The sequence below is a fragment of the Eubalaena glacialis genome, chromosome 6, assembly GCF_028564815.1.
Source record: "Eubalaena glacialis isolate mEubGla1 chromosome 6, mEubGla1.1.hap2.+ XY, whole genome shotgun sequence".
Lineage (NCBI taxonomy): Eukaryota > Metazoa > Chordata > Mammalia > Artiodactyla > Balaenidae > Eubalaena > Eubalaena glacialis.
This window is the reverse complement of record NC_083721.1, coordinates 59837740-59858412: the sequence shown is the minus strand read 5'-3', so window position 1 is coordinate 59858412 and position 20673 is coordinate 59837740. Positions and strand designations below refer to the sequence as shown.

Genomic DNA, 20673 nt, shown 5'->3' with positions numbered 1-20673 from the left:
ATCAACACCATACTCAGTCCTTTTATACCATTGGGGGCGGGGGGGAATGGACAGATTTTGTGAATTACTGCACATTTGTTCACAACTCTGGCAGTGTGTGTTTTTGCAGGGGCTAGAATAGACAGTTATCTGGCAAATCCCTCTATATCCGATCCTCAGTTTCCTTGAGTCGTGAACAGCATTAAAAGCAAGTCAGCAAGGAAAATCTTCCAGAATTCACACACACACACACACACACACACACACACACACACTCCACCCCAGTTAGAGTGACCAACTCTTCCGCTTTGTCTGGGCCCAGGAGGATTCCCGGGACCTGGGATTTTCCTTGGGGAAACTGGGACAAGTCGATTGCCCTAACCCAAGAGAGATATTTTGATTTGGGCTTAGAAGAGTCTGATTAGAAGAACAGCAAAGTGCAGAGGGCTCCTCCTCACTTTGAGTGCAATTCTGCTCATCCCGGCCGTCCTCACAGTCGCTGAAGCCGTCGCAGACCAGAGGGCCGTGCTGCCTGAAGGAGCTGTAGTTGCAGGCAGGTTTAAGAGTCACTGGAAGGAGAACAGGCAGAGAGCTCGTGAGCCTGAGACATCAGTGGGACTCCCTGATGACCAACAGTGCCCCTCAAAACGTGCAAATGGTTAAGATGACTTAAACAAAACAAAGATTTGATTGTTTTCTCAAAACTGACACCTCCATGAGGAAAAGCAGATGTTTAAATTTTGGTGTAATTCTTAGCACTTTGAGTTTGTCAGATATGACTTTTGCTTGTGGAGAAATACATTAAACTCTGGTGGTTTGTTTCTTTAATTACAATTAAATGCATCATAAGATTTTAAGGAAAATAAAAATCATAAACTGTTATCTAAATTGAACTTGTCTACCTTCCTAAACAAAGCGGAGTGTCCTGAGATTGGGGATTTTGTTTTACTCATCTCTGTTCTTCAGGTGCCTGATCAAATAGTAGGTGCTCACTAAAAGTTTGTTGACTAGATTAACGAATGTGAGATCTTAAAGAACAACAGACTTGTAGTCTATTGGTAAGGAAAACTCTCTTTAAAATTATTTTACCTTGAGACATTCATTCCCTGAACTAGGAAATACCAGTGTAAATCTCTTACAATTTTTCTTCTTTGGAATATTTTCGGGAATTGCCTTTAGACCAGTGACAGGCACAATATATAGTAGCAAGCACTCTTAGAAGGTGTAATTCCTTAGACATTTCTGGTTTTTTGAAAAGTTATCATTTTTGTTATCTGCTCCTGTTTTTTCAGAGGTATGTCTTGTGAGGAGCAGGGGGAGGACGTTGCTGCCCTGAAATAGTTCATTTATTTACTCTGAGAGTGTCTAGTACCTAGTCAACTCCTAGAGAATAGCTCCCAACATGGCATGATGAGAAATGATAATTACTAAAAAACAGTCCTTGTTACGAAGTAACAATAATCACTTTCATTTGGAGCATAATAGTAGGGAATAATAATAACATAAAAAACAAGGGGGCTTCCCTGGTGGCGCAGTGGTTGAGAATCTGCCTGCCAATGCAGGGGACACGGGTTCGAGCCCTGGTCTGGGAAGATCACACATGCCGCGGAGCAACTAGGCCCATGAGCCACAACTACTGAGCCTGCGCGTCTGGAGCCTGTGCTCCGCCACAAGAGAGGCCGCGATAGTGAGAGACCCGCGCACTGCGATGAAGAGTGGCTCCCGCTTGCCGCAACTAGAGAAAGCCCTCGCACAGAAACGAAGACTCAACACAGCCAAAAATGAATAAATAAATAAATATATATATTAAAAAACCAAAAAAAACACAAAAGCAACCTCAATCACTGTATAATGGTATTTATTTTCTTAAGAAATAGAAGACCCTATAGATTTAAATTGTTAATGAAGCCTAAGTTAAGAGGGTTTTATTTTGTTTTGTCAATAAAAAAAAAAAGGTGTAGAGTTACAGGTTATTTTTTTATGAACACAATTTTTCAGTTAGTTATATTAACTTTAATATTTCTCCAAAATATGAAAAAGATTAAATAGCTTCATCATTGCAATTGTATTGGAATTAAACTCTGGATCTTTAGGAGAAAGTGTTGCCAAGGGTGTCATATGGTCCGGTGAACTATTCTCCCCATATTGCTCCCTGAAACTGGAGATAGATTCAGGAATGATGTGCAAATAGTAATGAAAAACCAATACAGAGACTCTCTGCCCAAAATAAGAATATCCAATACCCCACCACTTAGTTATTACCAATGTGATGTTGATGCAAACTATACAGGTAAAAAAAAAAAAAAATCAATTCTTTTATTCTCAACACCTGTGCTCCATAAATGAGCACGCTGAAAGTGTTTACTTCTCTGCAGATTCTGAACTTCTTTCTAGAGGAAAGATCCGTGCTTTAAAATAGGATTATGTTTAAGATTGTGGTTGATTGATTTACTAACCATAGATCCTCATTCTCTATGATAGTATTATGCATCCCCACCCTTGCCATGGCCCCAAAGTGTGCAGAATAAACTTCTCTGCCCCTTGACTATGGCCTCAGCTATTTGACTGATGGAATATGACACAAGTGATGGTGTGCCAGCTCCAAGCCCAGGACTTAAGAGGAACCTTATATTTTTGGTCACCCCTCCTTTGCTTCTACCACTGCCAGGGCCAGGCCACTAGCTCAACAAGGAAAAGAACCATGAGGAGTAGAACCAACCCCAACCTGAGAAGAACCAAGCTCAGGAGGCTCCACAGCTTAAAGCAGTGCCACCCAGCTGAGCCCAGCTTAGATCGGTCATACCTGAGACAACACACAGATGAATGATCCAGAACAAATGACTGTCGTAAGCCACTGAGTTTGGGGGCTAGTTTATTATGTGGCAATAGATAACAGCTACAAAGACCCAGGATATGCATCAGCAGCAACAGTGATCCTGACAAGCTATTTATTCCTAAGAAAGTCATAGTAGAAGCTTAAATACCCACCACAGAAGAGTTCATCACTTTCATCAAAGCAGTCATTTACTCCATCACAGCGCTGGGCCTGAGGGACACATAAACCGGAGGAGCATCTAAAAGATCCAACAGGACAGGCTAGAGACAATAAGACATAGGAAGTCTGTGTGGGTCCCTAAAAGTCACCAGACCACATTAACAAAGAGATGTGAATTGTTAAGTGGCTGAGTGGCAACATAGCGCTAGTAATTATACAATTTCTCCATCAAAACGAAGCTATAGCTGGTAATTGAAAGGCCAAAAAGGAGTATTTAAGAGAGCAAAGAAATCAAACTAATCCACCAGAAGCTCTGAGTCGACATTGCAGCCAGGTCACATGTACAAATTCCTACACCTCCATCCTCGACTCAGTAACCTGGCTTTATCACAGACTTGAAGAAAGAGAAAGCTGGAAGATGCCTTTGGGTCCAGTATGCTCAGTGTGCAGTCTTTAGAATCGCCAGGGAATTTAAATGGCCTTCTGGTGTTTCTGAATCCCCTATGACCAGGTGCATTATTCTGAGGGTCTGTGCCTTTAATTACATTTTCAAGGGATCTCTATGGCAAAATGTATTAGTAACCACTGATCTTAGAAGTTGGACCTAGAGAGATTAATGACTGGTCTCATAACTCAGGACTCCTACGGCACTTCAACCAGGCTACTCATCAAAGATCCATTCCCTGGAATGGAATCTTTAATCCTGGGCTTATAGCTAAACATGATAGTACTAATAAATCCTTTCTCTCTGCCGTGGTCTGAATATTTGTGTTCCCCAGCCCCCAAATTCATATGTTGAAATCCTAATGCCCAGGGTGATGGTAGGGGGAAGTGGGACCTTCAGGAGGTGATAAGTGACGGAGGCAGAGCCCTCGTGAATGGGATGAGTGCCGGCCTTTATAAAAGAGGCCGCACAGAGCGCTCTCACCCCTTCTGCCATGCGAGGGTACAACGAGAAATCTGAGACCAGAAGACGGCCCTCACTCGACCATGCCGGCACCCTGATCTTGGACTTCCAGACTCTAGAACTGTGAGAAATAAATTTCTGTTCCTTATAAGCTACCTAGCCTGTGCTTCGTGCAAAAGAATGGGGAGGGTGCATGGTCAGGTCAAGCACTAACTCAACGGCACACAATGGAGAGCATGAGCTCCTAGGAAATATTCACGGTTTGAAATAAGAGTTGAAAATAAGATAGCTCACTAGTTACCCGTATCATTGATGGGAATTATAATATTCTGATATTCAGAAGTGTACTATTCTGAATCCAGAAGCAGGTATACGAGCATTGGCAAAGAAGGAAGGGTCTAATGAGCTTTCTCTCAGGACTTAACCTCATGGATTCCTAAGTGGTTAACTCTTACTTTCCCCCTTTTAAAATGGGTTGAGACCCAGTCACTGTTTCTCCAAGCACAGAGTGGCATCCCAGTGGCAGGAGAAGTGACTGTAGGTGGAATACAGACAAAAGTCTATTTGAATTGTCATATATTTTAATCTCTACTACAAAAAAATACAATTAGATTATTAAACCTCAGAGACTACTGTTTAAGACAAAAAAAAAAACCAAAAAACGGGTTGAGAATTTCCTGGGTCAGTATCTACTCTCTCCAGCACTAATGACTTCCCTCAGACATTGCCTTTTCTGCTGACCGCTTCCTGGCCACTGTTCCAGCAGTTCTCAGTGTGAAGTTCAACACTCTGCAGGCTGATACTTGGACTCTCCTTGAAAGACCAGTCCTTCTATGCATCAGAAGCCACAGTGAGTTGCAACTGCCGCCCTCCAATCCATCAAATGTTGGCGTAAACCTCATATTTACAAAAAATTATGGCTAGCAAGAAGAACAATGAATCAAGAAATTGTCCTATATTTCAGGAATAATGTAAGAAACTATTTTTCAATTGTAACAAACAATGATATTATTTCTTCTATAATTTAAACTTCAGCATAATAAATACATAACTGTATGTAATATTTATCATATATTTTGTTCCTACTATATAGTTATTTAAATATTATTATAAAAGTATACTAGTCAATAGAAGAAATAAAGAAGCAGTTTTCATTCCTTAAATTCTCAATGTTTAGAGTCATAAAGTGTTAGCCCCTGTTTAACCCTTCATTATGGTTTTCTAAGGGGCTGATCCCCGGCTTACGTTGACTGATGTTGTAACTGCCATATTCCACCAAAAGTGGCTTGTCCGAAAGCCTTGAACTGCACTGAAGCTGAACGTGAACCAAGGAGTTGGGCACTCGGAAAATCGTCTGGTGATCCATGTAGGAGCCGCAGTACCTGAGGAGTAAGGGTAGGGGGACACAGAGCATGAGGGCCTGTCAACTGCATTCCTGTCTCCTGTCAACAGCGAATTCACTGATACTTTGGTCATTTGAGCTTCATAAACGGAGATGCTTATGGTAGAGCTGATGGTAGTTATCCATCCTATGCTAAGTGATTGTCATTGAGTCACTTCTGTCCCCTTGATTTTCTCCTCTGCTAAATAAAATAGCAGTACTACCAACTATCTGTTACCTGTTGCTTTCCTCACCAATACTTATAATTAGAAGAAATACGGGTTTAATTCTCCTAGTCCTCTCTCTTCTTTGAACATAAATAACTGCCTAACAAAAAAAGAATTGCCTACTCTGGCCACAAGTGGAGGCCTGTCTTGTGGGTTGGCTGAAATTCTCAAAGGGAAACAATAGACACTAGGCTTGAAGGGGGACGTCCTCCACTGGAATCTGTGAATGCCCATCACTCCAGGTCCCCAAAGCATTTGGGAACCACACATGTTCCATGCATCAGATGCTGGCATTCAGTGTGAAGAACACAGGGGTAACCTATCATTTTACAGTTCAAATCATTCACGTATATTTCAGGACGAATCTTTTGCAATTGGCTGAAGTTCAGGAGCTGATGGGCGGATAGACCAGCTCCTGGGATACGAGGAAGAGACAGCAGCTGCAGGTGGCCACCTGGCTAAGCGGAAGCCAGCATCTGAGAGGTGCCTGAAAGCCTAGTCAAGCTCTTGGGGCCAGAGTCTACTCTAGTTGGTCATCTTGGGATCAGAAGCCTGCATTCCAAAATCATGATGATTGTTATCTGTATCTCATAGTTTTTATTGGAATTCTCCATTAATATTTACCAGAGTTTTCTTGCAAAGATTAGCCTCACTTCGACATTAAAGAGGAGTCAAGAGGAAAGGGGTCTTTGAAACCATGCTTGGGCTGGAGTTTACAGGGGGACAGTATGTAATGGGGCATAGTGGTGGTTTATGAAATGAAAGTAAAATAAAGCGAGAGAGTGGAAAAACCCAGCAAGTGTTAGTTTACATGGGCAGACACGTGACAGGTAAGAAAACTGAGACATAAAGAGGTGAAGTAATTTGTTAAAGTTCAAATAGCAAGTAAGCAGAGGCAGCATTAGGACACAGTTCACCGGATACTAAACCCTAGCACTTTCTAACGCACCAACAGCCTTCCCCTCCGGAACTTTGCTGGACAAAAGCTTTGTAGGAAGGCTCTTCATTTCTTCAGCTTTGTATACTGCATTCTAGTTGCCCTGAGCACTCATACCCCACCCTATGTTCTCTGAATTCAGGATCACTAGGCTTCCTGGTGTCAGCATTACTTTTTCTTCCTTCTCCATGACAGACCCAAAGGCTTTAGGCTAACCTTAGCAGCAAGGTGCCAGGAATTAGTTCAATTAGAGCCTTTCTAATGAAAAGGACTGATAATGGGAAGGGCTGGCATTTTAAATCCCATGGGTACAACTAGTATCAAAAGAATCTGATAGAATTTCAGCCAACTCACAAGACAAAGTGAAGAGCTGGCCCTTCAGGGAATGTATTTAGGGCAGAGAGCTTTCTTGGTATTTGCAGGAGGAAACTATTCATATTTTGGCAGCAATACATCATGGGTGGCAGGGGTTGTTACTTAGGGGGAAAAAGCATCTCATTTTCAAAGCACTGCTTTATTTTAAGCATACAAGCTTACAATAGATTTGTAAAGATTTGTTTTCTGGACCTCTAATGAAATACAGTGTCTTTAAAGCAGTGTCTAAAATGCAGTGTCTTTAAAGCCTTGGGGCACATTCCATAGTATTTATGCATCCAATGTCATTTCCTCAGCAATCCTATTAATCATATTAATCATAGCTAAGATGTTCTGGTGTGTGGTAAGCATCATTTCATTGAATGCTTACCGAAAAACCCCACCTCATTACCTCATTTTGCAGACTGACAATCAAAGTGATTAAATAATTTGTCCTAGTTAACATAGCTACTAAATAACAAGGCTGCGATTTGAACCTAGGTCTTCTGCCTCTTACTTAATAGACCCTTGATTCAAAAATACTCCCAAAAGGAGTACAGGCCACATGTTAATAATGGATCCAAGAAAGCCATTAAATCAGGGAGATTCTATTCCAATAGGATCAATGACTATTTAGCAAGTCATCTAAGAGTCTAAATGAAATCAAAGAAGTTTGTTCAGGAAAATCATTTAGAAAGGGAAGGTTTCATTCACGGAATAGCAGTGAGCAAAGAATTAGCAGACAAGTCCCTCAGGCTAATTTCACAAGATTCCTTAAAGTAAACTGAGAAGCTATTTGGCAAAGACAGGGCATCCTGTATTTTTTTTTTTTAATACAAGACCTATTATAACTTTAGAAGCAAGTAAACAATAACAACAACTAAAGGATGAATTAAGGGAGAGAGTAAGGACCTTCTAGATCAGTTCAGGAAGCCCAGGCGCCTAAATTTCTCTCAGCTTCTTTCTCCTACTGCACAGAATTGGCTAATGGTTTCTAGCTTTTGTAATCATCAGGACTTCTATTTACTATTTTACTCCATGGCTGCAATGGTTTTTCTGCCAATTATTTTTGTAAAGTATGGAGCGTGTACATCCATAGCCCAGCAGCACAGAGCAGTGATGGAAACGGACTTGGGAGCCATAAAGACTTGAATCCTGGGTTAACCTCTTATGAGCTGAGTGACCTTCAGCAAGTTATTTAACTCCTGTAGTCCTCAGTTCCCCTGTCTGTAAATAGTAAAGTGCCAACTCTCTGGGGGAAAGGAATCCAAGGCTTTGAACTCCTGGGCGAGGCTTTTCATTAGATTCTTCACATATGGAAACCACTTACATGTGCTCATTAATTTCCCACCATCCATGGTCACAGCCTTTCATACTCTTCTTGGTTATTGAATAGTTATGGAATTTCAGTGCTATGCCGAGAGTTGGTAGGGGAGTCTATGAAAAACAAACGTAAGTCAGAAAAATGACAATTGAAGAATATGTTTCAGACTAAGATTTTGTTACTCAGAACTCATTTCTTGGGCTTGCTATTTTAAGGGCATTTTATTCTTTGTGCCCTGTGGCCCTTGGTTGGGTAGACCAGTTCCCCTGAACAAACTGACCTGAAGAGGAGAGCACGACAGAGAGGGAAGTGAGCTGCCCCCGCAGCCCACCCCGTACTCAAGGAGCAGCTGTGACGCCCCAGTGTGATGAGCTGAGATAGATACATTAGATCACCTCTAGGTTTCAGTTTCCTCCTAGTAAGTGAGCTTAACTTTGAAAACACCCACTTGTTAGCAAGTTTACACACTTTCCTCCTTAGATGACAATAATGACAGTTTATTTAAGGCACTATTCTGATTCTTTAGATAAAGGAGGAATGAATCAGCATCCTCTTCATATTAAACCTTGGTATTTCAGAAGTTTCTGAGTCATCCCTACGTCTTCTCTGAAGAGATCAAACAAGGGAAGCAGTTACTTATGTGGTACATGCACAAGTGAGCACGTACACACACACACATACACACACACACACACTCACACGTACACACACGCAATGCAACTGGCCTTGTTGTGGCATTGTATGACATGCACATACATCACATCTGATATGCCATAATTTTTGTTTTAATTTTCACTTTAGCCCAGGAATTATTTAAGAGAGAGTTCTTACATTTCCAGGGAGCAGAATTTTGGCTTCCCTATTTTCAAGGTTTTAAATTCTATCTGAGTTAGATAAGAGATTATTTATTGCAGTATAGCTTTTAATTTTTTAATTTACTAACAATTTTGTTGGGATCAAATTTATGAAGGCCCCAAGGTCATTTTTTTAAAAGGGTAATCTCTGTTTATATATATTACCAAACTCATTATTTGTATGATTTAATACTCTTCCTAGCCTTATTTATTGTCCCCCACTGTCTCTGTCATGAGCCAAGAGAAAGGAAAATCTCTTATTGAAGCACTCTCCATTTCTCTTTGTACTTCATATAGGTTTTACGAGTATTAACGCTATATCCTTTGGTGCATAAATAATTGTAGTAATTAGATTGTTATGTGGATCGCCCTCTTTGTCACTGCAGATTGCCTTCCTTTTCCCACTGAATGCCGTAATTTCAGCATTGTCTGGCATTAAGGTTGTGATCCCTGCTTTCTGATTGTTTACATATGCCTAGTATGATACTGCTCATCCTTTTATTTTCAACTTTACTAAATCACTTTTTAAATTCATTTTGTCTTTTAAAAACAACATACAGTTAAGTTTTAGGTAATACTTTGCAATTCAATCCTACTGTCTTATTCCTTTAATAGATGAATTTTGTCCATTGACTTTTATTGCTCTGACAGACATTTGGTTTTTCAGTTATGTCATCATATTTTATGGTATAATTTCTTTGCTGTATGGTGTGCTTCTTTCTAACTTGTGTTTAAATATAGTTCCCCTCCCGCCTTAGTCTACCTTTGAGAGGAAACGGATTGGGCACTTTATGACTTTGATTTAAACATAACAACATGGTTAGGCAGGTAGTATGATTCCCATCTTATAGAAGAAGAAACCTAGACTAACCAAAGACAAGCAACTTTCCCAATGCAGACCAGAAACTCAAACCAGTCCTGCATTTCTCTGAAGGCCTCCCTTTTCTCAGCACTGCCTGGAAACCCATGTTGGGAACCCCAGAGGAGCAGGATTGCCTTTCATTCACCATAAGACTCACAAGGCTCATGAGAACACATATCACATTTTTTTCACTCTTGTCATCTGGTTATTTCTTCACATTAAAAAAAAAAAAAGATGTGAACTGAAAGATAGTAAATATATTTAAGGAATCAATTAAATTTTATAGCATGAGAACATATTCCAATGCAGTCCTCCACCAAGAAGCTTGCTTAGGCATTTTCACTGAGTTCCAGAGTGCTGAAACAAAATGGATTTATAGGCATCCCAAGCACAAACCCTCTCCACAGTGAAAGGAAATATGTCCCCTTGCACACGGATTCTGCTGACACAGAATCATACATAATTCTACTTTCGTGTTCAGATTGGCCAAGAGACTCTATTGATATTACCGTGCTTGATAAATGGATGGATGAGGTGCAGTTTCACAAAGTATTACAAGCTATTTCAACAAATGAACGAGAAACGTGAAACTACTAAGTACGCTATTTCCCTCTATGTTCTGTACTCTCTGTTCCCACTGCCCAACCCCTACCTTTGTTTTGGGAACTTTAACCAAGTAAGGAGAGGAATTCTTCTGATCTGGACCTGCTGTATTTGAATATTTCTCTAGTCAATGATGGTAACAGAATGCAGGACATGCCTTACTTTCAGTCACCCCTAACTTGCCAGTGGTTGTGTACACGTGTAGACACAACACAAGAACCCACCTCAGATGAGCACTGGAAAATTCTTTGGCAAATATGCTTGCCACAGAAGCATGGAAGAGAGGCTCCCTTCTGGGGAATCCCATCTATTTCCTGTGTGATATGAGAAGGTGAACTTGCATGGCCCACAGTGATCCCGGCTTATGTCTGGTGGACCTAACTGGATGGTGCTGGGCTGATGATATCTGTGATAAAACAATTCAAGGGACTGCTTTACTTTTTCTTCTAAGACTCTAAAACAAAACTGATTATTTGGAAAACAAAAAGAAGGAAGAGAGAGGGAGATGAATGTTCAGATAAGTGAATGTTATGACAGATAGGGAAGCTGAACTTCTTTAGGAGCCCAGACAAGGAGAGGCTGCTGAATTTATTTACGGAGGGGGCATGATTCCTTTTAATCCTACCTGGGTCACTTACTATTGGAGGGGCCTCTGGCAAATGCTTTGTCCCCATTTCTGTTTCCTTATCTATAAAACGACAAGAATATCTCTCCTACATCAGAGGTATGCTTTGAAGAGCAAATAAAATTATGTGTGCTGAAAACATTGACGTACTAAACAAATGTAGACAACATATTATAACCTCAAAGTCCTTTTTTGGTTTTATTGATTTAATACCTTCTTCCTGCCCTGTAGTCTGTTAGCTTTGTGAGAGAAGGACTTTGGTAACCTTGCTACTAGGCATCCCTGTACGGTGACTGACATGCAGCAGACATTCAACAAACATTTGTTGAACAGACAGGAGAGCTTGGGAGAAGAATCAGATGAGCTTTAAGTGGGAGCAAGAGTTAATCCTTCTCAGATAAATAAGACCTTAAAAACTCAGCTGGAAGTGAGCTTGAGAAGGGAATTGATTGCTCTTCAGTAGATTTGGAAATCAAACCAGTCATTAAGAAGGATTGAGGATGATAGACTTAACTCTTGTGTAGAAAAGGTTTTATCATGACTTGAGTCAATATTTTTGTTACTTAAGTCATCCAGTTCTTTGTCATTTTTATTAAATGCGAAGATATTTTACAGGTCACAAATTATTTTTTACATGATTCCCATTTAGAAACATGATCTCAAAAGACAAAGGAGAAGCCACAGTGAGACAGTAGAAGGGGCACAATCACAGTAAAATCAAATCCCATAACTGCTGGGTGGGTGACTCACAGACTGGAGAACACTTATACCACAGAAGTCCACCCACTGGAGTGAAGGTTCTGAGCCCCACATCAGGCTTCCTAACCTGGGGGTCCAGCAACAGGAGGAGGAATTCCTAGAGAATCAGACTTTGAAGGCTAGCGGGATTTCATTGCAGGACTTTGACAGGAGACTGGGAGAAACAGAGATTCTACTCCTGGAGGGCACACACAAAGTAGTGTGGGCACTGGGAGCTAGGGAAAGGAGCAGTGACCCCATAGGAGACAGAACCAGACCTACCTGCTAGTGTTGGAGGGTCTCCTGCAGAGGCGAGGGGTGGCTGTGGCATACCGCGGGGATAAGGACACTGGCAGCAGAAGTTCTGGGAAGGACTCCTTGGGGTGAGACCTCCCAGAGTCCACCATTAGCCCCACCAAAGAGCCTAGGTAGGTGCCAGTGTTGGGTCACCTCAGGCCAAAGAACCAACAGGGAGGGAACCCAGCCCCACCCATTAGCAGACAAGTGGATTAAAGTTTTACTGAGCTCTGCCCAACAGAGCAACAGCCAGCTCTACCCACCACTAGTCCCTCTGATCAAGAAGCTTGCACAAGCCTCTTAGATAGCCTCATCCACCAGAGTGCAGACAGCAGAAGCAAGAAGAACTATAATCCTGCAGCCTGTGGAACAAAAACCACATTCACAGAAAGATAGACAAGATGAAAAGGCAGAGGGCTATGTACCAGATGAAGGAACAAGATAAAACCCCAGAAAAACAACTAAATGAAGTGGAGATAGGCAACCTTCCACAAAAAGAAATCAGAATAATGATAGTGAAGATGATCCAGGACCTCGGAAAAAGAATGGAGGCAAAGATCGAGAAGATGCAACAAATGTTTAACAATGATCTAGAAGAATTAAAGAACAAACAGAGATGAACAATACAATAACTGAAATGAAAACTACACTAGAAGGAATCAATAGCAGAAGATTGACTGAGGCAGAAGAACGGATAAGTGACCTGGAAGACAGAATGGTGGAATTCACTGCTGCAGAACAGAATAAAGAAAAAAGAATGAAAAGAAATGAAGACAGCCTAAGAGACCTCTGGGAAAACATTGAACACAACAACATTCACATTATAGGGTTCCCAGAAGGAGAAGAGAGAGAGAAAGGACCCAAGAAAATATTTGAAGAGATTATAGAAGAAAACCTCCCTAACATGGGAAAGGAAATAGCCACCCAAGCCCAAGAAGCGCAGAGAGTCCCATACAGGATAAACCCAAGAAGAAACATGCCAAGACACATAGTAATCAAACTGGCAAAAATTAAAGACAAAGAAAAATTATTGAAAGCAGCAAGGGAAAAATGACAAATAACATACAAGGGAACTCCCATAAGGTTAACAGCTGATTTCTCAGCAGAAACTCTACAAGCCAGAAGGGAGTGACATGATATACTTAAAGTGATGAAAGGGAAGAAGCTACAACCAAGATTACTATACCCGGCAAGGATCTCATTCAGATTCGATGGAGAAATCAAAAGCTTTACCGACAAGCAAGAGCTAAGGGAATTCAGCACCACCAAACCAGCTCTACAACAAATGCTAAAGGAACTTCTCTAAGTGGGAAACACAAGAGAAGAAAAGGACCTACAAAAACAAACCCAAAACAATTAAGAAAACGGTCATAGGAACATACATAACGATAATTACCTTAAACGTGAATGGATTAAAGGCTCCAACCAAAAGACACAGGCTCACTGAATGGATACAAAAACAAGACCCATATATATGCTGTCTACAAGAGACCCACTTCAGACCTAGGGACACATACAGACTGAAAGTGAGGGGATGGAAAAAGATATTCCATGCAAATGGAAATCAAAAGAGAGCTGGAGTAGCAATACACATGTCAGATAAAATAGACTTTAAAATAAAGAATGTTACAAGAGACAAGGAAGGACACTACATAATGATCAAGGGATCAATCCAAGAAGAAGATATAACAATTATAAATATATATGCACCCAACATAGGAGCACCTCAATACATAAGGCAACTGTTAACAGCTATAAAAGAGGAAATTGACAGTAACACAATAATAGTGGGGGACTTTAACACCTCACTTACACCAATGGACAGATCATCCAAACAGAAAATTAATAAGGAAACACAAGCTTTAAATGACACAATAAACAAGATAGATTTAATTGATATTTATAGGACATTCCATCCAAAAACAGCAGATTACACTTTCTTCTCAAGTGCGCACAGAACATTTTCCAGGATAGATCACATCTTGGGTCACAAATCAAGCCTCAGTAAATTTAAGAAAATTGAAATCATATCAAGCATCTTTTCTGACCACAACACTATGAGATTAGAAATCAATTACAGGGAAAAAAATGTAAAAAACACAAACACATGGAGGCTAAACAATACGTTACTAAATAACCAAGAGATCACTGAAGACATCAAAGAGGAAATGAAAAAATACCTAGAGACAAATGACAATGAAAGCACAATGATCCAAAACCTATGGAAAGTAGCAAAAGCAGTTCTAAGAGAGAAGTTTATAGCTATACAAGCCTACCTCAAGAAACAAGAAAAATCTCAAATAAACAATCTAACCTTACACCTAAAGGAACTAGAGAAAGAAGAACAAACAAAACCCGAAGTTAGCAGAAGGAGAGAAATCATAAAGATCAGAGCAGAAATAAATGAAATAGAAACAAAGAAAACAATAGCAAAGATCAATAAAACTAAAAGTTGGTTCTTTGAGAAGATAAACAAAATTTGTAAACCATTAGCCAGACTCATCATGAAAAAGAGGGAGAGGACTCAAATCAATAAAATTAGAAATGAAAAAGGAGAAGTTACAACAGACACCGCAGAAATACAAAGCATCCTAAGAGACTACTACAAGCAGCTCTATGCCAATAAAATGGACAACCTGGAAGAAATGGACAAATTCTTAGAGAGGTATAACCTTCCAAGACTGAATCAGGAAGAAATAGAAAATATGAACACATCAATCACAAGGAATGAAATTGAAACTGTGATTTAAAATCTTCCAACAAACAAAAGTCCAGGACCAGATGGCTTCACAGGTGAATTCTATCAGATATTTAGAGAAGAGCTAACACCCATCCTTCTCAAACTCTTACAACAAATTGCAGAGGAAGAAACACTCCCAAACTCATTCTATGAGGCCACCATCACCCTGATACCAAAACCAGACAAAGATACTGCAAAAAAAGAAAATTACAGACCAATATCACTGATGAATATAGATGCAAAAATCCTCAACAAAATACTAGCAAACAGAATCCAACAGCACATTAAAAGGATCATACACCATGATCAAGTGGGATTTATCCCAGGGATGCAAGGATTCTTCAATATACACAAATCAAGCGATGTGATACACCATATTAACAAATGGAAGAATAAAAACCATATGATCATCTCAATAGATGCAGAAAAAGCTTTTGACAAAATTCAACACCCATTTATGATAAAAATTCTCCAGAAAGTGGGCATAGAGGGAACCTACCTCAACATAATAAAGGCCATATATGACAAACCCACAGCAAACATCACTCTCAATGGTGAAAAACTGAAAGCATTTCCTCTAAGATCAGGAACGAAACAAGGATGTCCAGTCTCACCAGTATTATTCAACATAGTTTTGGAAGTCCTAGCCATGGCAATCAGAGAAGAAAAAGAAATAAAAGTAATACAAATTGGAAAAGAAGAAGTAAAACTGTCACTGTTTGCAGATGACACGATACTATACATAGAGAATCCTAAAAATGCCACCAGAAAACTACTAGAGCTAATCAATGAATTTGGTAAAGTTGCAGGATACAAAATTAATGCACAGAAATCTCTTGTATTCCTATACACTAATGATGAAAAATCTGAAAGAGAAATTAGGGAAACACTCCCATTTACCATTGCAACAAAAAGAATAAAATACCTAGAAATAAACCTACCTAGGGAGACAAAAGACCTCTATGCAGAAAACTATAAGACACTGATGAAAGAAATTAAATATGATACCAACAGATGGAGAGATACACCATGCCCTTGGATTGGAAGAATCAATATTGTGAAAATGACTATACTACCCAAAGCAATCTACAGATTCAATGCAATCCCTATCAAATTACCAATGGCATTTTTTATGGAACGAGAACAAATCATCTTAAAATTTGTATGGAGACACAAAAGACCCCGAATAGCCAAAGCTGTCTTGAGGGAAATAAACGGAGCTGGAGGAATCAGACTCCCTGACTTCAGACTATACTACAAAGCTACAGTAATCAGGACAATATGGTACTGGCACAAAAACAGAAACATAGATCAATGGAACAAGATAGAAAACCCAGAGATAAACCCACCCACCTATGGTCAACTAATCTATGACAAAGGAGGCAAAGATATACAATGGAGAAAAGACAGTCTCTTCAATAAATGGTGCTGGGAAAACTGGACAGCTACATGTAAAATAATGAAATTAGAACACTCCTTAACACCATACACAAAAATAAACTCAAAATGGATTAGAGACCTAAATGTAAGACCAGACACTATAAAACTCTTAGAGGAAAACATAGGAAGAACTCTCTTTGACATAAATCTTTTTGATTTATGATTTTTGATCCTAAATCTTTTTTGATCCACCTCCTAGAGTAATGGAAATAAAAACAAAAATAAACAAATGGGACCTAATGAAACTTAAAAGCTTTTTCACAGCAAAGGAAACCATAAACAAGACGAAAAGACAACCCTCACAATGGGAGAAAATATTTGCAAACGAATCAACAGACAAAGGATTAATCTCTAAAATATATAAACAGCTCATGCAGCTCAATATTAAAGAAACAAACAACCCAATCTAAAAATGGGCAGAAGACCTAAATAGACATTTCTCCAAAGAAGACATACAGATGGCCAAGAAGCTCATGAAAAGCTGCTCAACATCACTAATTATTAGAGAAATGCAAATCAAAACTACAATGAGGTATCACCTCACACCAGTTAGAATGGGCATTATCAGAAAATCTACAAACAACAAATGCTGGAGAGGGTGTGGAGAAAAGAGAACCCTCTTGCACTGTTGGTGGGAATGTAAATTGATACAACCACTATGGAGAACAGTATGGAGGTTCCTTAAAAAACTAAAAATAGAATTACCATATGACCCAGCAATCCCACTACTGCGCACATACCCAGAGAAAACCATACTTCAAAAAGACACATGCACCCCAATGTTCATTGAAGCACTATTTACAAGAGCCAGGTCATGGAAGCAACCTACATGCCCATTGACAGACGAATGGATAAAGAAGATGTGGTACATATATACAATGGAATATTACTCAGCCATAAAAAGGAACGAAATTGGGTCATTTGTAGAGACGTGGATGAATCTAGAGACAATCATACAGAGTGAAGTAAGTCAGAAAGAGAAAAACAAATATTGTATATTAACGCATATATGGGGAACCTAGAAAAATGGTACAGATGAACCGGTTTGCAGGGCAGAAATTGAGACTCAGATGTAGAGAACAAACGTATGGACACCAAGGGGGGAAAGCGGTGGGGGAGAGGGGTGGTGGTGTGATGATTTGGGAGATTGGGATTGACATGTATACACTAATATGTTTAAAATGGATAACTAATAAGAACCTGGTCTATAAAAAAATAAATAAAATAAAATTCAAAATTTCAAAAAAGAAACGTGCTCTCACGGAGCTATCGGTGGCTGCTCAAAGCCTTCCAACAAAGCAAGAGCTTTATTTAACCTCCTCACTGAGAGCAACCAACCTTGACCTCTGGGAAATGGTGTCATCACACAAGTCTGTCCCCAATGTTTCTTGTCTCCCCTTTCCCATCCCCCACCCCATGCTCTTTTCCTTATAAAGATTTCCTATTGTTCTGCATTTCTAACCCTTGACCCAGTGAAACAGAAAGTGATCTGATATTTTTGTTTGTACCCTACTAAAACTTAATCACAGCAACGTTTGGGGATTTTCCTTTTAAATCTTATGAGTTCCCATGGGATCAACATTTGTTTTATCTCAAAGGACTTTCAAACACCTGATGGAGCTTCTGGAAATGGGGTCTTTCTTGTTCTAGATATTGTAAAGAAGATAACTCTGCTTATTGGAGAGCTGAAGAGACAGAGGTTTGATGTCTTTCCCTCCTCTTTCCCCACTGCTTCTTTTCTTCTCTTTCCATCTACCCCTCTCCCCCGCCTTCAGACTTGCTAGTCACCTGAGGCGCTGAGCTTCTGCTGCCCTAAGCCACCAAGAATCTGGCAGTGAGCAAGAGTCCAGAACCTTTATGTCTTAATTATATTTTAAATATTTGGGATAATGATAAAAAAATAATTGAAGGATGCCTACTAGTAGGTAGAGATTTGGGTATAATAAAATTATTTCAATATTTAACTGTTAGGACTGTGCACGAACCCTACATGCAGCAAGCACTCTCCTGCCTCCTCGGGGCCTTTGCCTCAGCTCTTCCCTTTGCCCGCACACTCTTACCCTCAGCATGCACCAGGTTAGTTCCCTCGTGTCTCAAGGTTCTATGCAAATGTCCCCTTGTCAGTGAGGCTTTCCCTGACCATCCTACTTGAGACAACAAATCCCAGACTTCCTACCTTTCACACCGCCACCCCCCAACTCAGCTATAGAGCCCCTCCCCAGCTGTATTCTCCATAGCATTGTACCATCATGGAACACACTGCATGTATTTTACTTGTTTATTTGTTTGTCACCTGTCTCCCCCTACTTTATAGAGGACTCCATGACAGCAGAGCTTGTATGTGTGTGTGTGTGTGTGTGTGTGTGTGTGAGAGAGAGATCTCATGCATCCCAGTGTTCAGAATACTGCCTGACACGAAGCAGGCATTTAATAATAATACGTTGAATGAATACAAACTAGACACTGCTTGTCACTTACATCTAACTGCTATGCCGCACAAAAATTATTTCATATGTATATGCTGAAAGAGCAAAGGCGACCTCCCTCCACATTAATATAACAGCTGGAGAAAGAAAAATAGGTTACACACTGAGATTTTGAAAAACAAACCAAAACCAGGGACTCCCTGTCTAGCGCCAGAGGGAGACATATGTATTTCATATAAATTTACACTCCGATTTGCTTATACAGATGAAATATATGTTGCCTAATTCAATTTATTATTTCTTTATTATTCTCATTATAATGCTGATGAAGTAATTAAAAATTAATAAATGAGCTCTACCATAATAAAATAAATTGTTTGATCCTGTAACAATGTCTTTGCTCTTTTTAATACAGAGTAAGAAACTGGACAAATAAGCCCCAGTCTGCAAAAAGCAGTTAATTTGTGAGCAGCGGCTTGAAATTACAACAAACTTTCATGTTCTAGATAATATATTTTAATAAGGTTTAAATATTATAAAATTAACTGACATTCTTTTTGTAATTTAAAAAATAAGTATAATTAAATTCAAAAATAAATAGCTACTAAAAATAGGATAACAATATTTTTCTAAGATATTGTTAAAACTAGGCTACCTGAAATTTCCAGGTACACTTGCATTTCGGAGGGTAGTAGCTTGGGTAATATGGACTTGAAATTTTCCCTTCAAAGCCAGTGATTTCTTTGACCAACACTGTGTTTTCACATTCTGAAAAAAATATCCAGTAACACACAATGATTTGCAGTTGTGAGATTATGGGAAATAGCATACATTTCTTTAACTACAAATGCACATTTTCTTGGCCAATAAGCTTATATATTTTTGAGATTAAACTATTTTTTTTAAAAAAATAGTACCCTACGGAGGTATAGCTAATATACTGTTCAAAGTTTATACTTGTTTGCAAATCATTTATTTTGGTTACAGATCTATAGGATGCTATTCCTTTCTTTAAAAAACATGGTTTAAATATATTTTTTCTTCTAGTTTTATTGAGATATAATTAACATATTAACACTGTATGTATATTTTGACATACAGCACTGTAAATATATATTTTTAAAGCTTCTGAGTTAATTTTGTTCAAATTAGTGTGTATTTGTTGTTCAAGAGATATCCAGTTTTCATAATGTGTTATACTATTTAAATAAGACAATCTACATGTCTATTCTTACTGTTATGGTCATCCTTCCGCTAGAATATAAGTGGCCCAAGAGCACTGATTTTCTTTCTATTTTGTTTACTATTTCCCTAACACCTACAGTCTTTTCTGGCATACAACAGATGTTGAGTAAATATTTGTTGAGTGAATAGACAAATTCCACTATAATATTTCTGTTATAATTCTATTTTTAACCTTTGAAGTTACAGAAAATTTTCAACCCAACACTATCTCAAATATCTAGTTCAATAAATCAATTTTACATTTTGTTTTGTAATAATTTGACAGAGAAAAACCTATCAAAATGAGTCACTGCCCTAAAATAGTGATGAACCTGTAGCTCTCACCATCTACTTAAGCCCAATTCTCTTCCCTCCTCACCCCCATCTCCCATTCTGACCCCTTTAGCTCTGTTGATGCTCATAAAGTTACCAAGACATGACCTGTAAGATCTGACCAGTTTCCAAGGCAACAAATATTACAAAAACATTAGAGTTTCAGTGAAGGCTCTTTTCATTTTGTTTTGTTTGACTTCATCAATCCAAGTCAAAAAGAGAAGAACAAAGAGGAGGTCACTTTTTGCTCACTAGAAAAACCCATTAAATCCTCTGGGTTTTGCATCATGAGCACTTCCTAGGATGGCACTTATGTGCATTACTATAAATGAGAATTCATGAAAGAATGTGCTAGTTACTGAGCTATTGTCCCTCAGCTCCAAACCCACCCCTCTCTGTTCTGCAAGGCTGGGCTGGACTATACAAA

General features: G+C 39.2%; 1 protein-coding gene across 2 annotated transcripts in view; it reads right to left on the bottom strand.

The window, feature by feature from the left end:
* Positions 1–20673, bottom strand: part of TMPRSS7 (transmembrane serine protease 7) — a 41843-nt gene that overhangs the window by 7126 nt on the left and 14044 nt on the right. For both annotated transcript variants that reach the window (XM_061193069.1, XM_061193070.1), the window contains 5 exons: positions 19345–19457; positions 8111–8217; positions 5127–5263; positions 2968–3075; positions 438–548 (listed from right to left, as the gene is read on the bottom strand). In XM_061193069.1, coding sequence (XP_061049052.1) covers positions 438–548; positions 2968–3075; positions 5127–5263; positions 8111–8217; positions 19345–19457 — 576 coding nt within the window. The remainder of the gene's footprint in view (positions 1–437; positions 549–2967; positions 3076–5126; positions 5264–8110; positions 8218–19344; positions 19458–20673) is intronic.